Genomic DNA, 19,106 nt, shown 5'->3' with positions numbered 1-19,106 from the left:
CCCGATCTGACACATCCAACACCCGAGACACTGGACTGTTTTCAACAGTGGTTCTCGTGTTGAGGATAAAAAAAGAAAATGTGGAAAACATTTGTAAACTTGAGAACACTTAATTATTCCAAATGAAATGTGATTAAAAATCCTGATTGGGTGTGATGATATTAATAATAACATTAATGTATTGTAACTGTTGCTACATATGTGATATAAATATTCCACCAGGACAGAGAAGAAGAAATAGGTCAAGACAACAGTGGCAGAACATAAGACTTAACTGAAGAAATGTGAGATTTTGAAATGTGATAGAGATGGAAAAACAGTGTCGAACCTGATATCACAGAAATTATTCCAGTATGTCATGTCTGTATTGAACACAACCACATTCACAGTGCTGCCGGAAAAACATGAACCCCAGTTTAAAGAACAGCTTCAGGAGCCTCATCCAGCCTTGGTCCATCAGTCGGTTGGTCGATCAGTTGGTTGGTCGAACAGTCGGTTGGAGATGGGTCGTTTGTTCAGGTGGTCAGTTGGTTTGTTGGTTTGAAAGCTGTACAGATGGGTCTAGTTGGCTACTTAGTTGATTAGTTGATCACTAGGGTGGGTTGGTAGATGTGCACCTCAGTTGTTTGGTCAGTTAGTTGATTGGCTGATCTTGTGGGTTAGAAGGTGGGAGCGTCTGGTTGTCCAGCTCGTCGATTGGTTACTTGGTGGGTGCGTCAGTTGATTTGCCAGTTTAGGAACTGGGTGGGTGGGTTTAGTTAGTTCATTGGATGACAGTCAGATGAGTGGGTGGGCGGTTGGATGCCTTGATTGGTTGGTTGGTTGGTTGGTTGGCTAAGTGAGTAAGTGGTTGGGGGCCTTGGTTTTTTTGGTGGTTAGCTTTGGTCGCTCAGTTGGTTGATGGATGGTTCTCTTGGTTGTTATATTTTTCAGTCTGATAGATGGCAGGGTAGGTTTGTTTGGTTGGTTGGTTGTTGGTTGTAGAATTTGGTTTCTGGATGTCCTTAAGTGAAATGAGCATTGTTGATTTGCCACTAGAAATTTGGTACACAGAATTTACAAAAATGAAAGACTTCTGTGGAACATTTTTTGTTTGGTAGATTCGTGAACAGAGACGTTAACCTGTTGCAGTAGTTCTTCTGTGGACGGCTTGTTCTACAGTGTTTTGGTAGATTCCTAAAATCTCTAAACTCTTCTTGATGGAAGCTCTTCACAGCAGATGCTTCTCCTGAATATCAAACTCTCAAAGGTTTTCTGACTTCTTTTGGCGTCACTGGTTTCACCCCAGGTTCTCTAACCCATACAGCAGGCTGTACTCTGAATCCATTCACCTGAAGGTTCATTTCCTGTGTCACTGTGAATTATTGAAGTATGTGTTCAGAAACGTCACGAACTGTAAGAACAATTTGTGTGATATTAGCCGACATCCATTGTTCTGATCTGTAAATGTGACTGAAACGTAGATCAGGTCACATTTCCGACCAATTCATGGAAATCCATCTTCTTGTGTGGTCATTAAAGTGCCTTCCTCAAACCACGTCATCGATATAAAAAACATAGTTATCGATAGACTTGTATTTGTTCTACTAAAAAACTGTATTTTATTGAGGATTAAATATTTAGCATCTCATAACTATAAGCACATTGTGAATAATTAAAGGAAATGAAATTAACTAATTCCAACCATTTTTGAAATCATCCATATTTCATTATTTGCTTTCTTTTATAATTTCATTACGAGGAATTAGATCTTTGGTTATTCTATGATGAATTGTGTGATAACCTCTTAAGATGTATCTTGGAGGCACCTTTACTTACAGTTATGAGTTCGTATGTCACTATTTAATTTGCTCTTGTACAGTACAGCGTCGTTCTTTCTTATCCACAGGACTTTTCATTCTTGACTCTCAGATGAATCTTTCACCTAAAATATGAGTTATTGAAGCAACTCTCAATCAGTTCATCAGTTAATGGATCCTTCTGCTCCTCTGAGAGAGAAAACGAGAAACGTCTCACGGTTTTCAGGTGAAATGTGTCAGAATGTGACGATGGGAGAAGTTCTGTCTTCTGTAGAGTAAAAGATGTTCCATAGCTTTGTTACCACGACAGTGAAATCACAGTTTTCAACAATAATCTTAATGTGATAAAATATTCCAGCTCAGACTGTTCTGCACTAACAGGGTTAGTTGATTTATTTTGAATTAAGATTTTGAATTAGAAAGAAAAGCATTCATTTTCTTTCAGCTGGGTCATTTAGCATGAACTTAACTAGTTGGCAAGCTAGTTGTGATTTGTAATGGCATGGTGAGTTTGAAAGCAGTAGGAACACCTTTAATTGTAGCTGCTATGAAATATTTCTTTGATGTTACCTGGTTATTTATCGAGTTACCTCAGATTTCTAGTCTAATCAGGTGTTATTAACGGCTACTAATGAGATCAAAAGCCTGAGAAAAACTTAACTTTTGGTTGCTTTAGATTTACCTAGTCAGCATTTAGTTAGCTACTTCGCTAGTTTGTTACTAAAGAACTTCTAATTTGTAATTGAATTCAGGCGGTGTTGATGGCTAAACGTGGCTAATGGCGTCTTGGTGCTAGCAAGGCTAACCTTTGTTAGTGTTTGTTTGTTGCTAGCTAAAACCTCCCTGTCGAAGCGTACGGTTAAAATGACCACTTGGGATCAGATCAGGTTTTATATTTAATCCTTGTTGGTGCATCACAGCCTCAGTGTTTTAAATTAGAATCTATACTGGCATGCCAAGTTGTAACTCTTTGTGTCTTTTATGAGATTAACCTTTCAGTCAGACTGGGAAATGAATAATTGGAAAGTTTATGAAATGTTGTTTTTCCCAAGAATGTGTTTTTACGACATGGACCGAGAGTGTCAGCGTGTTGAAATAAGACACCTGGCAGTCACCTGGAGACACATCTGTCCTCATGTCAGCATGTCAGCCTCGTCCCAAACGTCTCCACCGCGTCGGAGCTTCAGCGCTGAAAAGACGGACTCCTGCTGAAGAGCGACTTCAGCTCGGAGCTGTTACACTGTTTTACGGATAAAAGCCAAACTTCTCAAGCAAAAAAAAAAAAAAAAGAAAAGAAAGGCAGACTGGAGATGGACAGCAGTGGACGGTTTGCTGCCTTGCTCATGGGCCGGCGTGTCTGTGGCTGGACGCACGCCGACTGACCGTTTGGTTGCAGTGCTTCAGGAACACTGTGGAGAGCCAAGCTACCATCAGATCCACCCACCCGTGTCCGTCGACGATGTAGTCTGTGAAGTTACACCTGTGGTTAGATAATAACTAGCTTAGCATGAACTGGGACACACACACACACACACACACACACACACACACACACACACACACTGTTTTCAGGTTGTTCTACGGCTTCCAACCATTTCTCTTGGTGTTTCAGTCAATTCAGCAGAGTGACGACGACTTTGTGACCACATGCAGACGAGCTAGTTAGTTTTAATTTAGTCTTTCATTTTGAATTTTTGTAATTAAACCACAATTTCTGGGGGAAACCTTTATTTTGAAAGAGGTCTGTGTATTGCCATGTGGCACAAGGAAGATAATTAAGTTTTTTGCATTTCGTTTTTCTTTTATTGAGCCAACTGGACAAGGTGGAGATATCTGGTTATTCAGAGGAAATCTGCATCGGTTGTGATTTCAGCTATGACCTTCAGAATAAAAGTGTGGGTGTCTTAGATAGAATGAGGTATTGTCTTCTGTTAATGCTATAATTTTAAAGTAAAGTCAGTGTTTTAAAAACTGAAAAAATAAGGAGGAACATCTTTAGCGAATTGATGCTAACCATGTTAGCATGAAGATAAACTACTATAAACTACGTCTTCGGTCCTTTTCTGTCCAGAGTCCAGAGGGCGAGTGTGATCTCTTCCAGCTTCTTGGTGTGTGTTTGGATTCTGGATCAGCTCAAGCACTTTAAAGTGGTTTTATTCTTGCAGTTTTAATATTATGGGAGGATCATTCACCATCTGCAGCTGTACAACGAAACACATTCTCAAAAAGTGTTGTGGGCGGAGGATTGTAACAGAAAACTGACATTTCTCCAAGGTCCCTTTTTAATTCCTATTTATACGTGGACTCTTATGCATCAAACCCATAAAGACCAGAACTGTTCAGGATGATCAGAAGTTTTTAGCACTTCCATCTTTGAGATGATCAACATTTACCTGAGGAAGACCTGACATTTTAAAGCTAAATTTGACACGTTAAAGGAACTGTCCTTGCAGGTTTGGGGACAGACTGAATCTTTTCCAGCTGTTATGCTGTTATTCCTGGTCCAGGAACCATCCTGGTAAATAGTCTCCACCTGGTGGAGGGATGAGGAACAGGAAACCTCTTCAAGAAGGACCTGCTCCATGACCTCTTCAGTTTGGTAATTCATAGGTCAATGTAGTCCACTGAACCTGCATGTTAAATGTTGTTAATGATAAAATACCTTGTTTAAAGCAGATGAGATTAAAACTGCTAAATTGCTGGAAAAAAAGATTTAAAAAAATTACGTAATTCTACAGCAACAACTTTAAAAAATGTCAAAAAAAGAGTAATTCATTAAAACAACAAAAATCAACAAAGCAAAGTGGTAAAATGGCTGGAATAGCTGAAAACAGATATTTAATATCGGTAAAACTGCCGAGATATATATTAATGGCAAAATGACAATGGGGGAAAAAAATGCAGTTTAAAACAGTTAAATTTGCTGAAAATTGATCAAAATAGGAAAAATGAATTTAACATTAATAGAAAAAAAAAATACAAAAATGGCTAAAATGCTACAAACTGTTGAAAAACAATTGCTGAAAGATGTAAAATGTCAAAAATCGGTCTGAAAAGATTAAAACTGTTGGAACGATAAAATACCTAAAACTACTTAAAATTGCTGAGAAAACAATTTAAAATGTTTAAAACCAGTTAAAGTCAAAATGATGGACATGAAAACAGCTAAAAACAGTGGAAGACACCTAAAGGGCAAAATAGTTCCAACATTTGAGTTAAAGTGAGCCTGAAATACCAAAACAAGCGTAAATTTGTACTAATCTCAATTGAAAATCCAGAACTGATGCTAAGTTCAAAAGCGACGTTTCCCTCATACTGGGACTTTCATAACACCTTGTGGATTTGTGTTTGCAAAAAATGTTGGAGCAGAGAATGCTGATTAAGGGACCTTTTTATTTGAAACTAAACCACAAAGAAAAAAAAAAACAAATCTCACAGGGATTCAACAGAAGTCTCTTTTCCACATTAAAATCCATTGTTGAAACATCAATTTAAAAAAGTATTTCATCGTATCAACAGAGCGTAAACGCCCGAGATGCAGTCTTCCTCCGTCAGCTCATGTTTGACCAATCACACAGCGAGGAAGAAATGAGGGGAGGAGTAATCCTGCAGACACCCACTGTACCAAACCGGAGGGAATCGAACCAGAAGACCCGCTGAGGAAGAGAGCAGGACAACACCCGTTCACCCGTAATACACCCAGCAGACCTCAGATCACCGTTTCCTCCGTTTCTCAGTTCATCTCAGCCGTCAGGAGATGAAAACACTCACACTGATGTGTTACAGCAACAAAAGAAAGACGTCACATGACATTTATCCCACAGTTCAGATTTCAGACACTTTACATATCAACACAGGCGTCAGAGAGAACATTAAACCTGATTAACACCCAACATTTTCTAAAGAACCACAGAAAAGAAGAAAGGCAGGCTTCAAAAAGTGGAATTCAAGTAGAATACAGTTTCGTATGCAGAGGTAGGCGAGTAACGGGAGAGACGCCATCAGTCTTCATGAGTTCCACGGAGGCACGTCACCCCCACATGGCACCAGGAAGCACCAGAAGAGGTTCATGTGTGCTTCCAGAGTCCTCGCTGCTCCACGCCTCCGTGGCTACCGCGGCATGCTAATGTCCGAGTAACCCATCAACCATCCACCGTCCGGTACGAGAGGCGGGTGAGTCCTCAGGACCTGCTGGTTGGAGACTGCCGACGGTCCATCAAAGGTCTACCAGAGATCCGGACGGCCTGCCCCAAATGGCCGACTGGACGGACGACCAGCTGGACGGACGGACGTCCTACCACAGGTCCAGGTTTTCCAGCTTGGAGAAGCCGGGGTCTTTGCGGAGCTTCCAGTACGTTCCGTTGTAGAGCCACACCTCTCTTCCAGCATTGTCCACAGATTTTCTGTCAAACCAATCAGATGATCAGTGACCTGCAGTCGTCTCAATGAACACCAACACCTCTGTAGATTGATGTTCATCCAGAAAACAACGGACCATTTCCATAATATTGATCTGGACTCAGGCTGAATGAAAGCTTTAAGGTCTCACCTGAAGAACCTGGGTACGTGCTCCTCCCCTCTCTTTGCCATCTCCTTCCTCCTCTCTCTCTGCTTCTCCTCCACCTCGTCCTTCCTCTTATCGGCCTCGAGGACTTTGCCCTCCTCCAGGAGCCTGACGGGGGGCGGAGGCACGGTGAGCAGGTGTTTGAATTCAGACCATCGGGCGGAGACAGGAAGGCGTTCGTACCTCTGATCTGGTCTGAAGCGAGTGTCTGTGGGAGGCAGGACGGCCTTCAGGTCTGGCGTCAGCTCGTTCAGTTCCCGGGCGTAGCGGGAGAAACCGTAGAAGTCGAAGTGGTCATCCGGCTGCACGTCTAGAAGGACAGCGACATGTTCCAGTTAAAGATCTGGATAAGATTCTACAGACTCTTCAGTGTGGTGACTCGTGACTCACTGGGCTTCCAGATGCACTTCGGCGTTGGCAGGGTGTCACAGAAGATGCCTTCGTGCCACAGGCCTCCGAAGCGGTGGACCACCTGTCCGGCCCGGTCCAGAACGACGCCCTGCACCTCGTTCTTACTGCTGTCTGAGCTCCAGTAGCGGGACTGATGAGGGAATGAGGGAGGGGGACAGTGGTGGTGGTTAAACCGAGGACACGGACAAGCTAGTCTCCTGACGGACACTCGAGAGTCTGTTCTGACCTTGACGAAGGTGATCTTGCAGGTGCAGACGTCGCTGTTCTTGTTGGTGATGAGCACCTCGCCGTAGTGCTCCAGCCAGCGCTGCTGACTCAGCACGTTGTGGATGCACGTCACGGCCTTGTTCCACTCGTAGTGATCTCCATACCTGCACCACCAAGCTCCATTACTCCCACGGAACTTTACTTTTCTTAAAAACCTTTGGACTAATAATGTCCCACCTGAGTCATAATGTTACGACTGATCTGTGGCGGTACGATCCACAGCCCAGACTCACCTGGGGAGGGAAACGTTGACCTGCCCGCTGGAGATGATCTCCACCGACTTCCCCCAGAACTTGTTCTTCCATCTCTGATCTGAGAAGAGAGCGAAGCGGTGCTTGACTCCACCCAGAGTGCCGCTGGACTCGGCTCTGCTCAGTCAACTCTTACCTTGCCAGAAGGTGAAGTTTTCGGATTCTGCATGGCAGGCGGAGATGGGTGGGTGGTGGCTGACCTGAAAGGGCACGCCGCAGGGTCACGGTGTGTTTGGAGCTGGACGTCGACGGCGGGTTGACATGAGCTTACCTGCTCACTGACGTAGTGGAAACCTCGGTCGTCCCTGTGACTCTCGTACGTCTCTCCCAGCACGGGGTTGAAGGGTTTGTAGCGATACCTCCAGGTCGCCCAGGCATAGCCGGAGATGGAGAACGCAGCCACGTAAACCTGAAGACAGACGTGCGGTCAGACGTGCACACTGCTCAGACCTCGGGATCGTCCGGCTGGAACTGAAGCCCACCATCCTCTCGAAGGGGTTGTCGATGTGGTTGGCGGTGTCCAGCAGCTCCGTGTACTCCAGCTCCTCGCTGAGCCTCTGCAGCAGACACACCGGCTCGTTGAGGGCCACCGGCATGGACACTCTGGACAGGTCTTTACCGATGTTGTTGTACAGGATGGTCATGATGCCGATGTGGCTGTTGTCCGTTGAGTGAGCCGGAAGGACGGTGCGACGACCTGAAACACGAGGTTTACGTATAGTTTCACTGGTTTCACTGTTTGTGGGTTATTCCTGTAAGGGGTCCATTAATGTTTGCACAAGCCTTGACGGTGATATGGAGACCCGTGGCATTACCTGTATCGGTGGGCACCGGGCTGGGTTTACCGGGCTCGTTGCTGAGACTGGCTCTGTAGTTCAGGGTGGCGGTGGCTGAGGACGGAGGGAAGCGGTCAGTACTGCTGCTGTTGGAGGCGCTGCCGTGTCGGCGGGATGACGGTGAAAACTCACAGTGGCCCTCCTCAGGCTCCGAGTTGCTGGTGGTGGTGATGTCGCTCAGGCCCGACTCGTCCGACGCCTCGGCCTCCGACGAAGTCTCGCACACGATCACCTCGCTGGCGTCAAAGTACTCCGCCATGGAGTCGGCCACCGAGGGCGCGCGGTGGCTGTGACGGCTCAAGGACGGCGTCCGCTGTGAGGGAGGTGAAACAGTTAGGACCCCGCTTTCCACTGCAATGCAGTGAAATTTCCACCTGCAGAAAGCTCAGACCATCAGCCGCAGGTTAACTGGAGTGACACGAAACCCATGAGAGAAAACTGGCACCAGAAACCACCCACACAGACATTAGTTACCACAAAACAACACGTTCCTGTTAGATTCATGGCTGAGTGTGAACCAACAGTAAGGAAACAAATTGTTTGGTCTAAAACGTGCCTGATGTGACTTTTTTTTTTTTTTTTTTAAATATACAGTGACAAAAACGTGTGGACTCATTGATGGTTTAAACTTCCAAGTCTGACATTAAACATTCACAGTGCTGCTGGATTCAAGGATTCAACTTTCAGGTGGCTGACTACAAAATGAGATTGACTGATCAATTCAAATTTAGAGCTGCTTTGACTTATGAAATAACTGAGTGACAGTTTTCAAACTCTGGTTCAGCATGAGCTGATGGGAACCACGCCTCAAAGCAAAAGATCTCTGAAGTGCTTCCATTAAAACTAGTAGAGTGTCATCAGCATAGAGGGGTTTTCACAGTCATCTAATGGCTCATTCACACCGTCAGTGTGACGTTGCTAAATCCAGATTTTTTGTGGTGTTGTGATTCACAGATCAGATCTGATTTTTTCAGTGGAAACAGAAGAAAGACAAGCATTTTCAAACAGGATACAGGCCTCATTCATATGTGGAAATAAATCTGATCTATACTGGATATGTGCCAATGCCACCACTGTGGAACCAGACTGATCAGATTTCCTTAACATCATGGCTCTAGAGTCATCAAATCTGAGAACATCAGTCACTTAGTGAACACACAGATTGAACGATAGGCATGGAGGTATTTCTGTTATCGTTTGATCACCATTATTATTCTGCTCAGTACAGCTTATAAGTGTGTAACACCCTGACAAAAAAAAAAAAATCCATATTCTTGGTTTCTATATGAAAGCTCAGTGATACAATATGAACAAAATGTAATTATGTTCCTTTTCCTCCTCCTCTACCTAAAAATCCGGGTAAACATTCCGCGAACATTAGCACCATCATCCACAGCTTCACAGTTCAGTAGCCTGAGGTTTGTAAACATAAGAACATGTGCGCAGTGTTCCTGACATTCTCAGCAAGCGTAATCGTGACAATCAGATGTAGGTCACTTGATAAAATGCATGGTGTAAAAAAAAAAAAAAAAAAAAAAAAAACCATCAAATTTAGGCAGCAAATCAGATCTCAGCATGAAGATGGTTCAATATCCACGTCTATGGAGAGTGGACGAGGAGCAGAGTTCAACAGGTGTGTTTCCATGGTGCTTTCTAAACATTACTGGACAGGGAAATGCCGGGGTGTGTGTTCACCAGCAGGAGCTGAACGTGGAAGTAAATCTGCTGCAGAAAACATACGATGAAATTCTCCTGGATGACTAATTTGTTCTTTTCTACATGGAAAATGAAAATGAAGCACTGGCATCTCCATCAACCTGACGACAGCTGTGCTGGCACGTAGTGGATCGTTCACACATTTCTTGGAAATGTCAAAAACAAGTCTGAAAATACAGAAGCATGGAGACTGAACAACGTTTCTGTGTGTATTTAATTATCTCTCGGTTGGCACATTAAAATGTTGATTTCTTAATAAAGATTTAAACAGAAAAAAATAGATTAAAACAAAAAAATCCACTTTTTGGAGTGACTCAAGAGTCCAGACCTGAATCCACCGGAGATGGTATGAAATCATCTGAGACATCCAAAATGAACATCCTGCCCCTTCAGCCCCTACCTGAAAATGGCTTTGAATCGCTCCACTCAATCTGTCTGTCAGTTCTTTTCTCTCTCTGTTCCTGAACCTCAACCAGAACCCAGAAAGTCCCAGTAAGAAATAAACCTGAGTTAAGTCTCGATGTGAAACAGCTTCACACAGAAAAGACCTGAAACGATGTGCAGCTTCAGCTCAAGCCACCAATAAATCCCTTTTCCCAGCAGCACTGTGACCTTTCACCCTCAGCGTTCATCAAAGACCTGAAATACTGGAACAGTTTGTGTTTGATCAGAATAAAGTCATCACACTTCATGGCTCAGACACTTCCATCCCACTGGATTTCTCCGAGAGATGAGATTGATTTTGGAAGCATTACCATGAATAAACACCACGAGAAAACACACACACTCCCCAAAACTCACAGGCTTGCAGAAGCAGTACACACCTGGTCCGGCCGGACGGTGCAGAAGGATTCCTCAGTAGAGTCAGAGGACAGGGAAAGCGAGTGGACTTTGGTCAGATGGGACTGTATGTCAAGCTACACACACACAGCCATGCAGGAGAGAGGCGGGAAACAGAGAAGGGTCAGACATGAGAAGAAGACCACAGGCAGACTCCAAAACACACTTCTGAATGCAAACGCAAGCCAGACGGCAGCAGGGACGAGGCAAGAGCAGCGAGCTGGAAAGACTCAAAGGCCAGATTTCATATCTGACACTTCTAGTCTGGAATTTAAATGATCTTTTGAGTTTTCAAACATTAGAAATGAGCAATCAGGGGTCAAATCATTGGGGGAAACCAAAAGTTCTTCTGCTCTGATGTAGAAATGTTGGTTTATCTCTGGAACAGAACCTGGAAATGACTCTGCTGCATTTGGTTCTAGAGAAACACAGCTGGTTTTGTTTTCTACTTTGAAGTCACGTCCGCTCCAGAATTCAGCTCTCAGGCTGTCAGAGTCTGTTTCTTCACATGACGGATGATTCTGCAGATCCCGGCATGTTTCAACTGAATCGCCATCAGATCGCTGCAGCAGGAACAAACTGCACCGACGGCTTTAAACTGCGCCGCGGTTTCTGGTTCCCCGGGATGCAGAACAGAGCCGCTGAAGGACTGAACTCAATCAGAGCGCTTGGGGGCGGGGTTAAAAGAGCTCGCTAAACAGGTAACTTATTCTGCTTTAAGAGATGAAACTTTAAAGCTCTGACTGATACAAGTTGGATTTATTTTCTAAAAATCCTCAGAAAGAGGAATGATTTCATAATATTCAGTTAAATATAACAAATTAACCGAGCAATTGTTGATTATATTTCAAAATAAAATACTTTTCAACTCAGAGTTTAGTACCAATGTCTCGGGTGTGGCCTGAACCTTCACATCGCACCACTTTCCCTTCTGGTCTGACAGCAGCGACAGTTTGTTTCCAGGCGAAGCCAAAAGCCGGGACATGAAGCGACAGGCGGGACGAAGCGAGCGGCTCGGGAGAGAAGCTGAAGCAGACGGGCTCAGAAGCGACAGAAGAGGGAGGAGGGTGAAGGCGTGTTCCTGTGATCGCTGCTCTCTGCTCTGGAACAGCCCAAACCTGCTCAGCAGTTTCACACAGGCAGCAGGGCTGGGCCGCTTTGTTCCAGGCAGGCCGATACCGAGCAGAGTGTGTGTGTGTGTGTGTGTGTGTGTGTGTGTGTGTGTGTCACCTCGGACAGCGTGCTGCACAGCGTGGCGAGCTGCTGCGAGGTGTTCTGCCTCATGTCCGGCCCGGTCCAGGCCTGTCGCAGGCGCTCCCTCTCCAGGGTCAGGACCTCGTGCACGGACTTCAGCGAGGCGTGCACTGCAACACACAAACACACACTTTGATTTGTGGATCATGTGACGTGCAGAAAGTGACCAGGATAACTCTGAACCTAGATAACAAACAGGAAACGGGACGAGGAGGAAGTGATTCCAGTTTCATGATCATGATCTGTGAAGTATGATGATGAGAAACACCTCTATGCAGATGATGTTGAGGTTTTCTAAAGAACAGTGCTCTTTCTCTTGCCTCGCAGTGACACCAGCTGTGGCTTTTTAAGCCATCGTTTCTTGGTTTTCATGCTTCAAACTGCTGCTCTGTAGCTATTTTGATTTACTCTATCCTATTTTAGAACTTGCTGTAGCTTCTGCCAATCACAGCCTCATCTGACCTGAACGCCGAACACTGATGGAAACACCAGCGTTTCCTAGAAAGATGTTAACCACTTCATCGTGACTCATCAAAACCACACCCGGTGGTGTTTCACTCTGAAATCCTCCTCTGTTGTTGTGATCTGTTCGCTCACACACCAGCAGAAAAACTGGGACTTCATGTGGTGAAAAACGACTGATTTCCCTCTTCGCATGGAGGAGGAGCTCAAGTGTTGCATTCTGGGAGCTGTTTCAGGCTAAAACACTGGAGTCCCCTGTGACGTGCATGTTGATATTGAGGTGAGGATAAGTCAGGACTTGGGTGTTCCTACCCCTCTGGGACACGGTGCAGATGTCCTGGTGGAGCTTCTTGGCCTCGGGCGAGGTGACCTGAGGGTTGGACAGCTGAGAGTACACGAAGTCCGGGATGGACTGGACAGACGCTCCCAGGCCGGAGCTGTTGGTGCTCAGGTGGCTGGAGGTGAACTGAGAGACAAGACGTGAGAATCAGGAGGTTTACACTGAAAAACCCAGACGTCACCTGGCCGGACAATCACATATCAACATTTCAGAGTGGAGATGTAGATAAATTACGTCCGACATTAAGTTTGGGGTTTACTTTACCTCCTGTATTTAAACTTTTTTAAGCAAAGTGGGTACATTTAGTAACTTTTCAGTATAATTATTGTTATTGTTGGTTTTATCGTTACCAACCACTGAATGCATGATGCATAAAATAGTTTGATTTTTCTCCGAGTCCAGTTTGGGCGACGTTTAGAGCGTTCGTGACAAATTTCTAAATTAAACATCACATAATGAAATGCACTCGGCTGTGTTTGCTTTTAAACTGCATTGGAACAACGGTGATAGTTATGCTCTTTAGCAACTCGTCACTGACAAATCTGAAATAAGTGTGTTATTGGTTTGACCCTTCAAATCTGATTTCCTCTATAAATATTACCTCAAATTGTTCACTTTTCAAATTTCTGATTGTTGAAAGTTGGATTAAATTGAAAATTCAGTTGTAAGAAATAATTTAAAAAAAAACCCCTCTTGTTTTCAAAGTGAACAGATGAATCCTGAAGGTTCTCACCATTCCTCCCATGGCCTCGACACGGGACATGGTCCTGGCGTGACCCAGCACTCTCCCCGTCTTCTTCTTGGGCTTTTCCAAAGAGAGATTCTACACAAAAACACACACGCCGTTACAGCTTACCAACAGTATTTTCTAGTTTTCGAAGGTTAAAAGACTGCCTGGCCGGGGGAATGAACCCTGACGGCTCTGGACGACTCACCTGCATGCTGATGCGCATCTCTAGGTCGGTGTCTGTGATTGGCAGGCCTCCCTCCAGCCAATGGAGGCGCTGGATGAGCTGCGCCAGCTCCGTCAGCTCCGCCTGGCAGCGAGCCAGGTCTGACAGGCAGAGGTCAAAGGTCAGGCTGGGCGTGCGTGCGTGCGTGCGTGCGTGCGTGCGTGGACCTGAGGCCTCACCGTTGGACGTGGCGTCGATGTCGTGGGTCTGCTGCAGCCAGGCCGACACCTTGCTGGTCACGCCGGGATTGGCGTTCACGGCGGGGGCGGGGCTCGCCATCTCCGGGATGTACACCGACGCTGAGCTGGCGTAGTGAGGAGGCTGCGGGAACACACACACACACCTCAAGTCGTCATACTTTAACATCACGACTTCTAAAAAGTAGACACAGATTCAGAATTCATTTAAAAAGTCTGTTGAAGTTGGTTTCATGTTGGAGAGCCCTGCCCAATGGCCTCAAACTGCACCTGCCAGTCTTTAACTACCTTCACTCTATCACAGCCCCGGAACCTGAATAACATCAGGCCGATGGGGGTGCTGGGTTTGAAGGAAAGGTGTAGAGCTTGTTGGACCTGGACTGACCGTGGCTCTGTTGGGCGGGGCCAGGGACGACATGGCGGGCAGCGTGCTCTGGCCCAGGGAGAGCGCGTGCAGCACGCCGCGGTGGACGCTCATGGCCTCGTTCTTCCTGTAGACGCGGTGGGCGCACAGCTTGGTCAGCCAGATGTAGAAGATGTCGTGGCTCTTGGCCTAACGCGACAGAGAGACGGCTGGTTATAGCCCCGTCCGGCGGCAGGCGAGCGGCGCGCCGCGTCGTCTCGGCTCGTCACCTTCAGGTGGTAGAGGTTGTCCCCGGCGTCCAGGTCGATGCCTTTGGACTTCTTGTTCACGGACATGACGGCCAGGCTGACGTCCAGAGAGCCGTGAAGCTTCCCTCTCTGAATCTACGACACAAAGACAAGGCTGAACGTCTTCCTTCACCGAGTCCCGGGACGGCAGCGCGACAGACGAGCTACGTACGTCCTGCTGGGTCTTGGAGTACTTCAGAATCCCTTTCTCCAGCAGGAAGTATCTCTGAAAGGACACAAGACATTTTCTCACTGTTTCACAAAAGGGTCTGATGGGGTCTGGGGGGGTCTGAGGGGGTCTGGGGAGCCGTGCCCACCTTGTGCCAGCCCTTGAGCGGGTACTTCCTCTTCTTCATCAGGTAGCCTTCACAGATTCCAGGGATGCTGAGGTCCAGAGAGGATCCGGGAACCGAGCACATCTCAGCGGTCTGCAGGTCGTCCAGCACCTCCCAGTTACCAGTCTGTCCGGAAACAGGACGGACACGTCTCAGGAGTCCCTCCGTCAGACTCCCGTCAACATTTCAAACATTCTGATCACGTTCATGGAGGATTTCACCAAGAATCTCTGCTCACAGTAAAACTCAGAGAAAGTCCTTCAAAGAGGCCTCAGAGGAAACCTTGAGGGGTTTAAACCAGCGTGACGTTCTCCCAGAAGAACGAAGGTACGCCCAACATCTAAGACATTCCTGAGAGGAATCTGCTGCAGCTCTGTTTGGAACAAGTGGGCCGAGGGGCTGATCTGGAGGCATCAACTAGAACCGGACGAACCCATGAAACGACTCATTCATGTCTCAAACAGAGCGGGTGTCCGGGTCTTGGGAGGGGAGGGGGCACGGCGCCGCCGGTTCTACCTGTTTCAGGTGTTTGGAGGAGCCCGAGCTGCTGTTCCGGGAGTGGGCCGGTTTGAAGGTGCTGGCCGCCGGGGACTTGTCCAGGAAGCTGTTGAGCGACTGGCTGCTGTTCAGAGGCGGCGGGCACACCTGGGGGTCCATGGGGGCCACGAAGTGAGAATAGCGCTGCATGTGGAGACGGGGGGGGGGGCCTCACAGGGGGGCCAGTCTCATGGCAAAGCACACGGCACTGCAGAGCAAAGCAACAACACTCACTAATCTGATCAGTCTGCAGCAAGAAAACTGCATTTTTACTCCTGAAACTAGAATTCCTGAGACTTCTGTCTGCAGCCTAAGAATGTTCTTATCCTACATCTCGAACATAATGTTCCTACATGGCATTTTCACTCTCTGATCCTAGTAAAGATCACGTGTTTCACCAAACAATATCTCAAACATCCTTTAGTACATTCAAAATATGATTATTACTATAATCCCAAAGTATGTTTGAATTAAAAATATTGTAAATGTATTGTTACTGTGGTGCCATTATGCTGAAGACTGAAACCAATCATGTTACCATAACTGTGTATTTAAAAGACTGAGAAAAAAGGAGAATAAACACCACTAATTCACACTAATAATGACTAGAAAACAGCTGTTAGTCACAACAGATCTCAAGTCACAGAATCAGCCTTCTATTCACAGCGGAGGTTTCACTGAAATATTTCTCCTTTCTACAGCTCACATGTCAAGAAGAGCGTCCAAAGTGTCTTTTTGTGATAAAAGGATTTTCACAATTCAACATAAAAATATCACTCCTTTCATTTCTTCAACTGTTTGTTGCATAAGTGGCTTCTTGAAACTTTGATAAAAATGTACTGAGCCGGTAAAGCGACAGGAGGAAAACTTATTTAGACTGATTCACCATACTGTGAATACACACTGTGATACATACCACTGGTATATACTTTTTTAATCTAAAAATTGCTCAATATATCAGATTTTGATCTTTTTGAAACCATTAAGATCAAATTCTTTGTAAATGCCAGAAAAGCTTTAATCAGACACCCAGATATTTTCATATATATAAGAATTATGACAAATTGTGACAGTTTGCTTTATTTTTCATAAAAGCCTTTTTTCAGCTTTGAATTCATTAAGATTTCTGACTTTAAGTCCCTTTATTTGATGCTGAAATCAGCACTGAGGCGACATACAGGTACGACTGGCTACATGTTTTTCCAATACTGAGTCCAGATTTCAAGTCACTCTAGATTCCAGGAGAACCAGAAAACGCGAAAGTTTTACTGGAGGAATCAAGAAGATTTAATGAAAGCAGAATTGAGCAGAATTATCTGATCCTTAAAAACTCAGCAGGAAATGTGACTTTCTCTCAACAGAACCTGTAATTAGTGGAAAGTGAAGCAGTGTTTCCACCGCTCAGCAGGCGGAGCGTCAGAGTTTCGTAACCGTTTGTCTTCATGGTGTTTGACTTGATTTTCTGTTGTTTAAAACGAGGCAGAGCTTCATCCCTGCAGCAGGACGGAGACTGACAGGCGTCTCCGGCCGGGATTCAGGCCGAACGTCTGCCTTCAGGCTGAACTGGTTCACTCCAGAAAGCCCAGTCTGGATGGAGGAAACCGCTCCACGTTCCTGGTCTGAGTTACATAAACGGGTCCGGCAGACGATCAGGAACCTGAACCGTCCATCGCCGGTGACTCTTCCTGCTCAACTGCCCCCCCACTCCCCCACTTCATTGTTCGGATTCCACATCCGAGACACAAGAGGCTCGACCAGATTCCTCGGCGGCCATGATGGCAGTGAGATCATGGTGATGCTGAGGACTTCCTGTTTGTGTTGCACCTCTAACTGCTGTCCAATCAAACACCGACTCGCATAAAACACCTCAAACTCATCCAGCGATCATCCACATTAACTCCTTTACAAAGGAAAATTACAGAAAATCTTAAACTTGACAAGTTCAACACATCAGATTCCTTTAAGACCAGAAGAAAGTGCATAAAGATCAACCACATCATACTGACGACAGCTACACGCCTGTGACACCGACAGCAATAATCCTCCGTACCAGGACGAGCGGCGCTAACGGACGACATTCACCTGAGCGGCGAGACGTCCGAGAGGCCGATCCAGCACAGATCCACGGAGAACCGAGACGAGGACGGAGTCCAGCAGAGCCTCCGGCTCGCCGCACCAGCCTGTTTCCTGCTCCACAGCGGAGTGAAGAGCGCTGCACCGGCCGCCGCATATCAAGGCCGGCGGGTATCTGGGTGGGGCGAGAGTCAGAAGCCTCGCCAAACAGGCCCGCCCGCTCCGTCATCCCACTAACGCCTCGCAAACACCGAGCCCCGGCCGCGAGGCGGCGGCCGATCGTCACAGTGGAGGAGTGGGGACGAGGCGAAGGACAAAAGACGGCGGCCGATTCCGTCTCCTCACCGCTCAGGAATTTGGTTTTGCAGCAGACTTCAGATAAAACCAAAGTCAAAACAGTCCAGAACATCTCGGTCAGAAACACCGAAGCAGCAGCTGCAGGAGGCGGCTGGCGGAATGTTTATCCCCCAAACAGCTGAATCATGGGAGATTTGAGATGTCATTCAAAATGGCCGCCTCCATGTGTCTGGGGCGAATCGCAGCTCAACCCGGTTATTTTTCATTTTAACTGACTTTCAGACACGACTCATCCAGACATGTTGTTATGGTTTTTTCAGCTTTGAGAATTTTCGAGTGAACTGTGTTTAGTGGACAGACGGGCGTCAGGAAAGCTTCTTTAAACTCAGTCCACACTTCTTTAAAAACTCGGGTTACATAATATAACCAGTCCAGGCTCTATCCTGGAATCCGGACCGGTTCACTCTCACTTCCTGTTTCCTGAAAGAACATCTCCTCCTGATGTTCAGTCACAACCGGCTGCCGCTCCAACCGTTCGCCGTCCGGAGGACAGTGTGAGAAAAGCTCCGCCGTCGCCTCGGCTCGGCGAGTCGGGACAGGCAGACGAGCCGACAAGTCGCTACTGGCTCCAGCTCTCCCAGAACGCACTGCTCAGAGCGAACCGGAGCGCCGACCGTTACAGCCGCACCGATCAGACCAGCAGAATCCAGGAACAACGCCAATCCACGGTCCGGCGTTTCCTCTGCTTCCTTTCAAATTAATGATCATCATGAACATGAAACATGTTTTATTTTGAAGCCGATCAGTAAGATCTGTGATTTCTGATCGTTTATCTTCAGTCAGTTCACCTGAAAGCCTAAAGGCAGAAATAGTTCAAGTTTCCGTTTCCTGTATGTATGAACAAAGTGACATTTAAATATTGAGAGGCAGGGGTCGAAGGTCAAAACCACCCATCACCCGTTAGTGGGTCAGGAAGCTACTGAACAGTTTACCTTCTGATTTGAATTGTTAGAACTGGGATGTCAAACATAAGGTCCGTGGGCCAAAACCAGGCCACAAAAGGCTCTGATTTGGCCAAACCACCAAGAAAACTAATTTCAAATAGAACCGCGGACTAGGGCTGGACAGAATTTCGATATCAATACATACCGCGGTATATTTTTATTCAATGAAGGTGATATGAGTTTTAAACAAAATTTCGATATAGTGCATTACATTATAGTGCATTACATTATGCATCTCACTATCACTAATTGCTGTTCACGGCGCCGCTGATTCAAGCCAAACAGAAAGCGCCGCAAGAGAGCGATCAGTGCTCTGCAC

The 19,106-nt window shown here is 46.2% G+C and overlaps 1 protein-coding gene across 2 annotated transcripts; it reads right to left on the bottom strand.

The window, feature by feature from the left end:
• Positions 1 to 5,172: 5,172 nt before the first annotated feature.
• On the bottom strand, positions 5,173 to 17,645 carry LOC115387118 (oxysterol-binding protein-related protein 7-like). 2 transcript variants are annotated; one of them, XM_030089690.1, is made up of 23 exons: positions 17,496 to 17,645; positions 15,393 to 15,621; positions 14,859 to 15,002; positions 14,714 to 14,767; positions 14,524 to 14,637; positions 14,276 to 14,443; positions 13,873 to 14,014; positions 13,676 to 13,794; positions 13,474 to 13,563; positions 12,713 to 12,866; positions 11,915 to 12,048; positions 10,669 to 10,761; positions 8,261 to 8,441; positions 8,108 to 8,182; positions 7,775 to 7,989; positions 7,564 to 7,701; positions 7,429 to 7,492; positions 7,275 to 7,353; positions 7,001 to 7,145; positions 6,754 to 6,904; positions 6,547 to 6,673; positions 6,349 to 6,471; positions 5,173 to 6,202 (listed from the first exon to the last, which is right to left on the bottom strand). In XM_030089690.1, exons 2-23 carry the CDS (start codon positions 15,561 to 15,563, stop codon positions 6,094 to 6,096), a joined length of 2,790 nt encoding a protein of 929 aa, XP_029945550.1. In that variant the 5' UTR covers positions 15,564 to 15,621; positions 17,496 to 17,645; the 3' UTR covers positions 5,173 to 6,093. The 2 variants fall into 2 exon arrangements, with proteins under 2 accessions (XP_029945550.1, XP_029945551.1); XM_030089691.1 differs by lacking the exon at positions 10,669 to 10,761.
• Between the last annotated feature and the right edge of the window lie 1,461 nt (positions 17,646 to 19,106).

The sequence above is a fragment of the Salarias fasciatus genome, chromosome 4, assembly GCF_902148845.1.
Source record: "Salarias fasciatus chromosome 4, fSalaFa1.1, whole genome shotgun sequence".
NCBI classification, from domain to species: domain Eukaryota; kingdom Metazoa; phylum Chordata; class Actinopteri; order Blenniiformes; family Blenniidae; genus Salarias; species Salarias fasciatus.
This window is presented reverse-complemented; position numbering and strand designations above follow the sequence as displayed.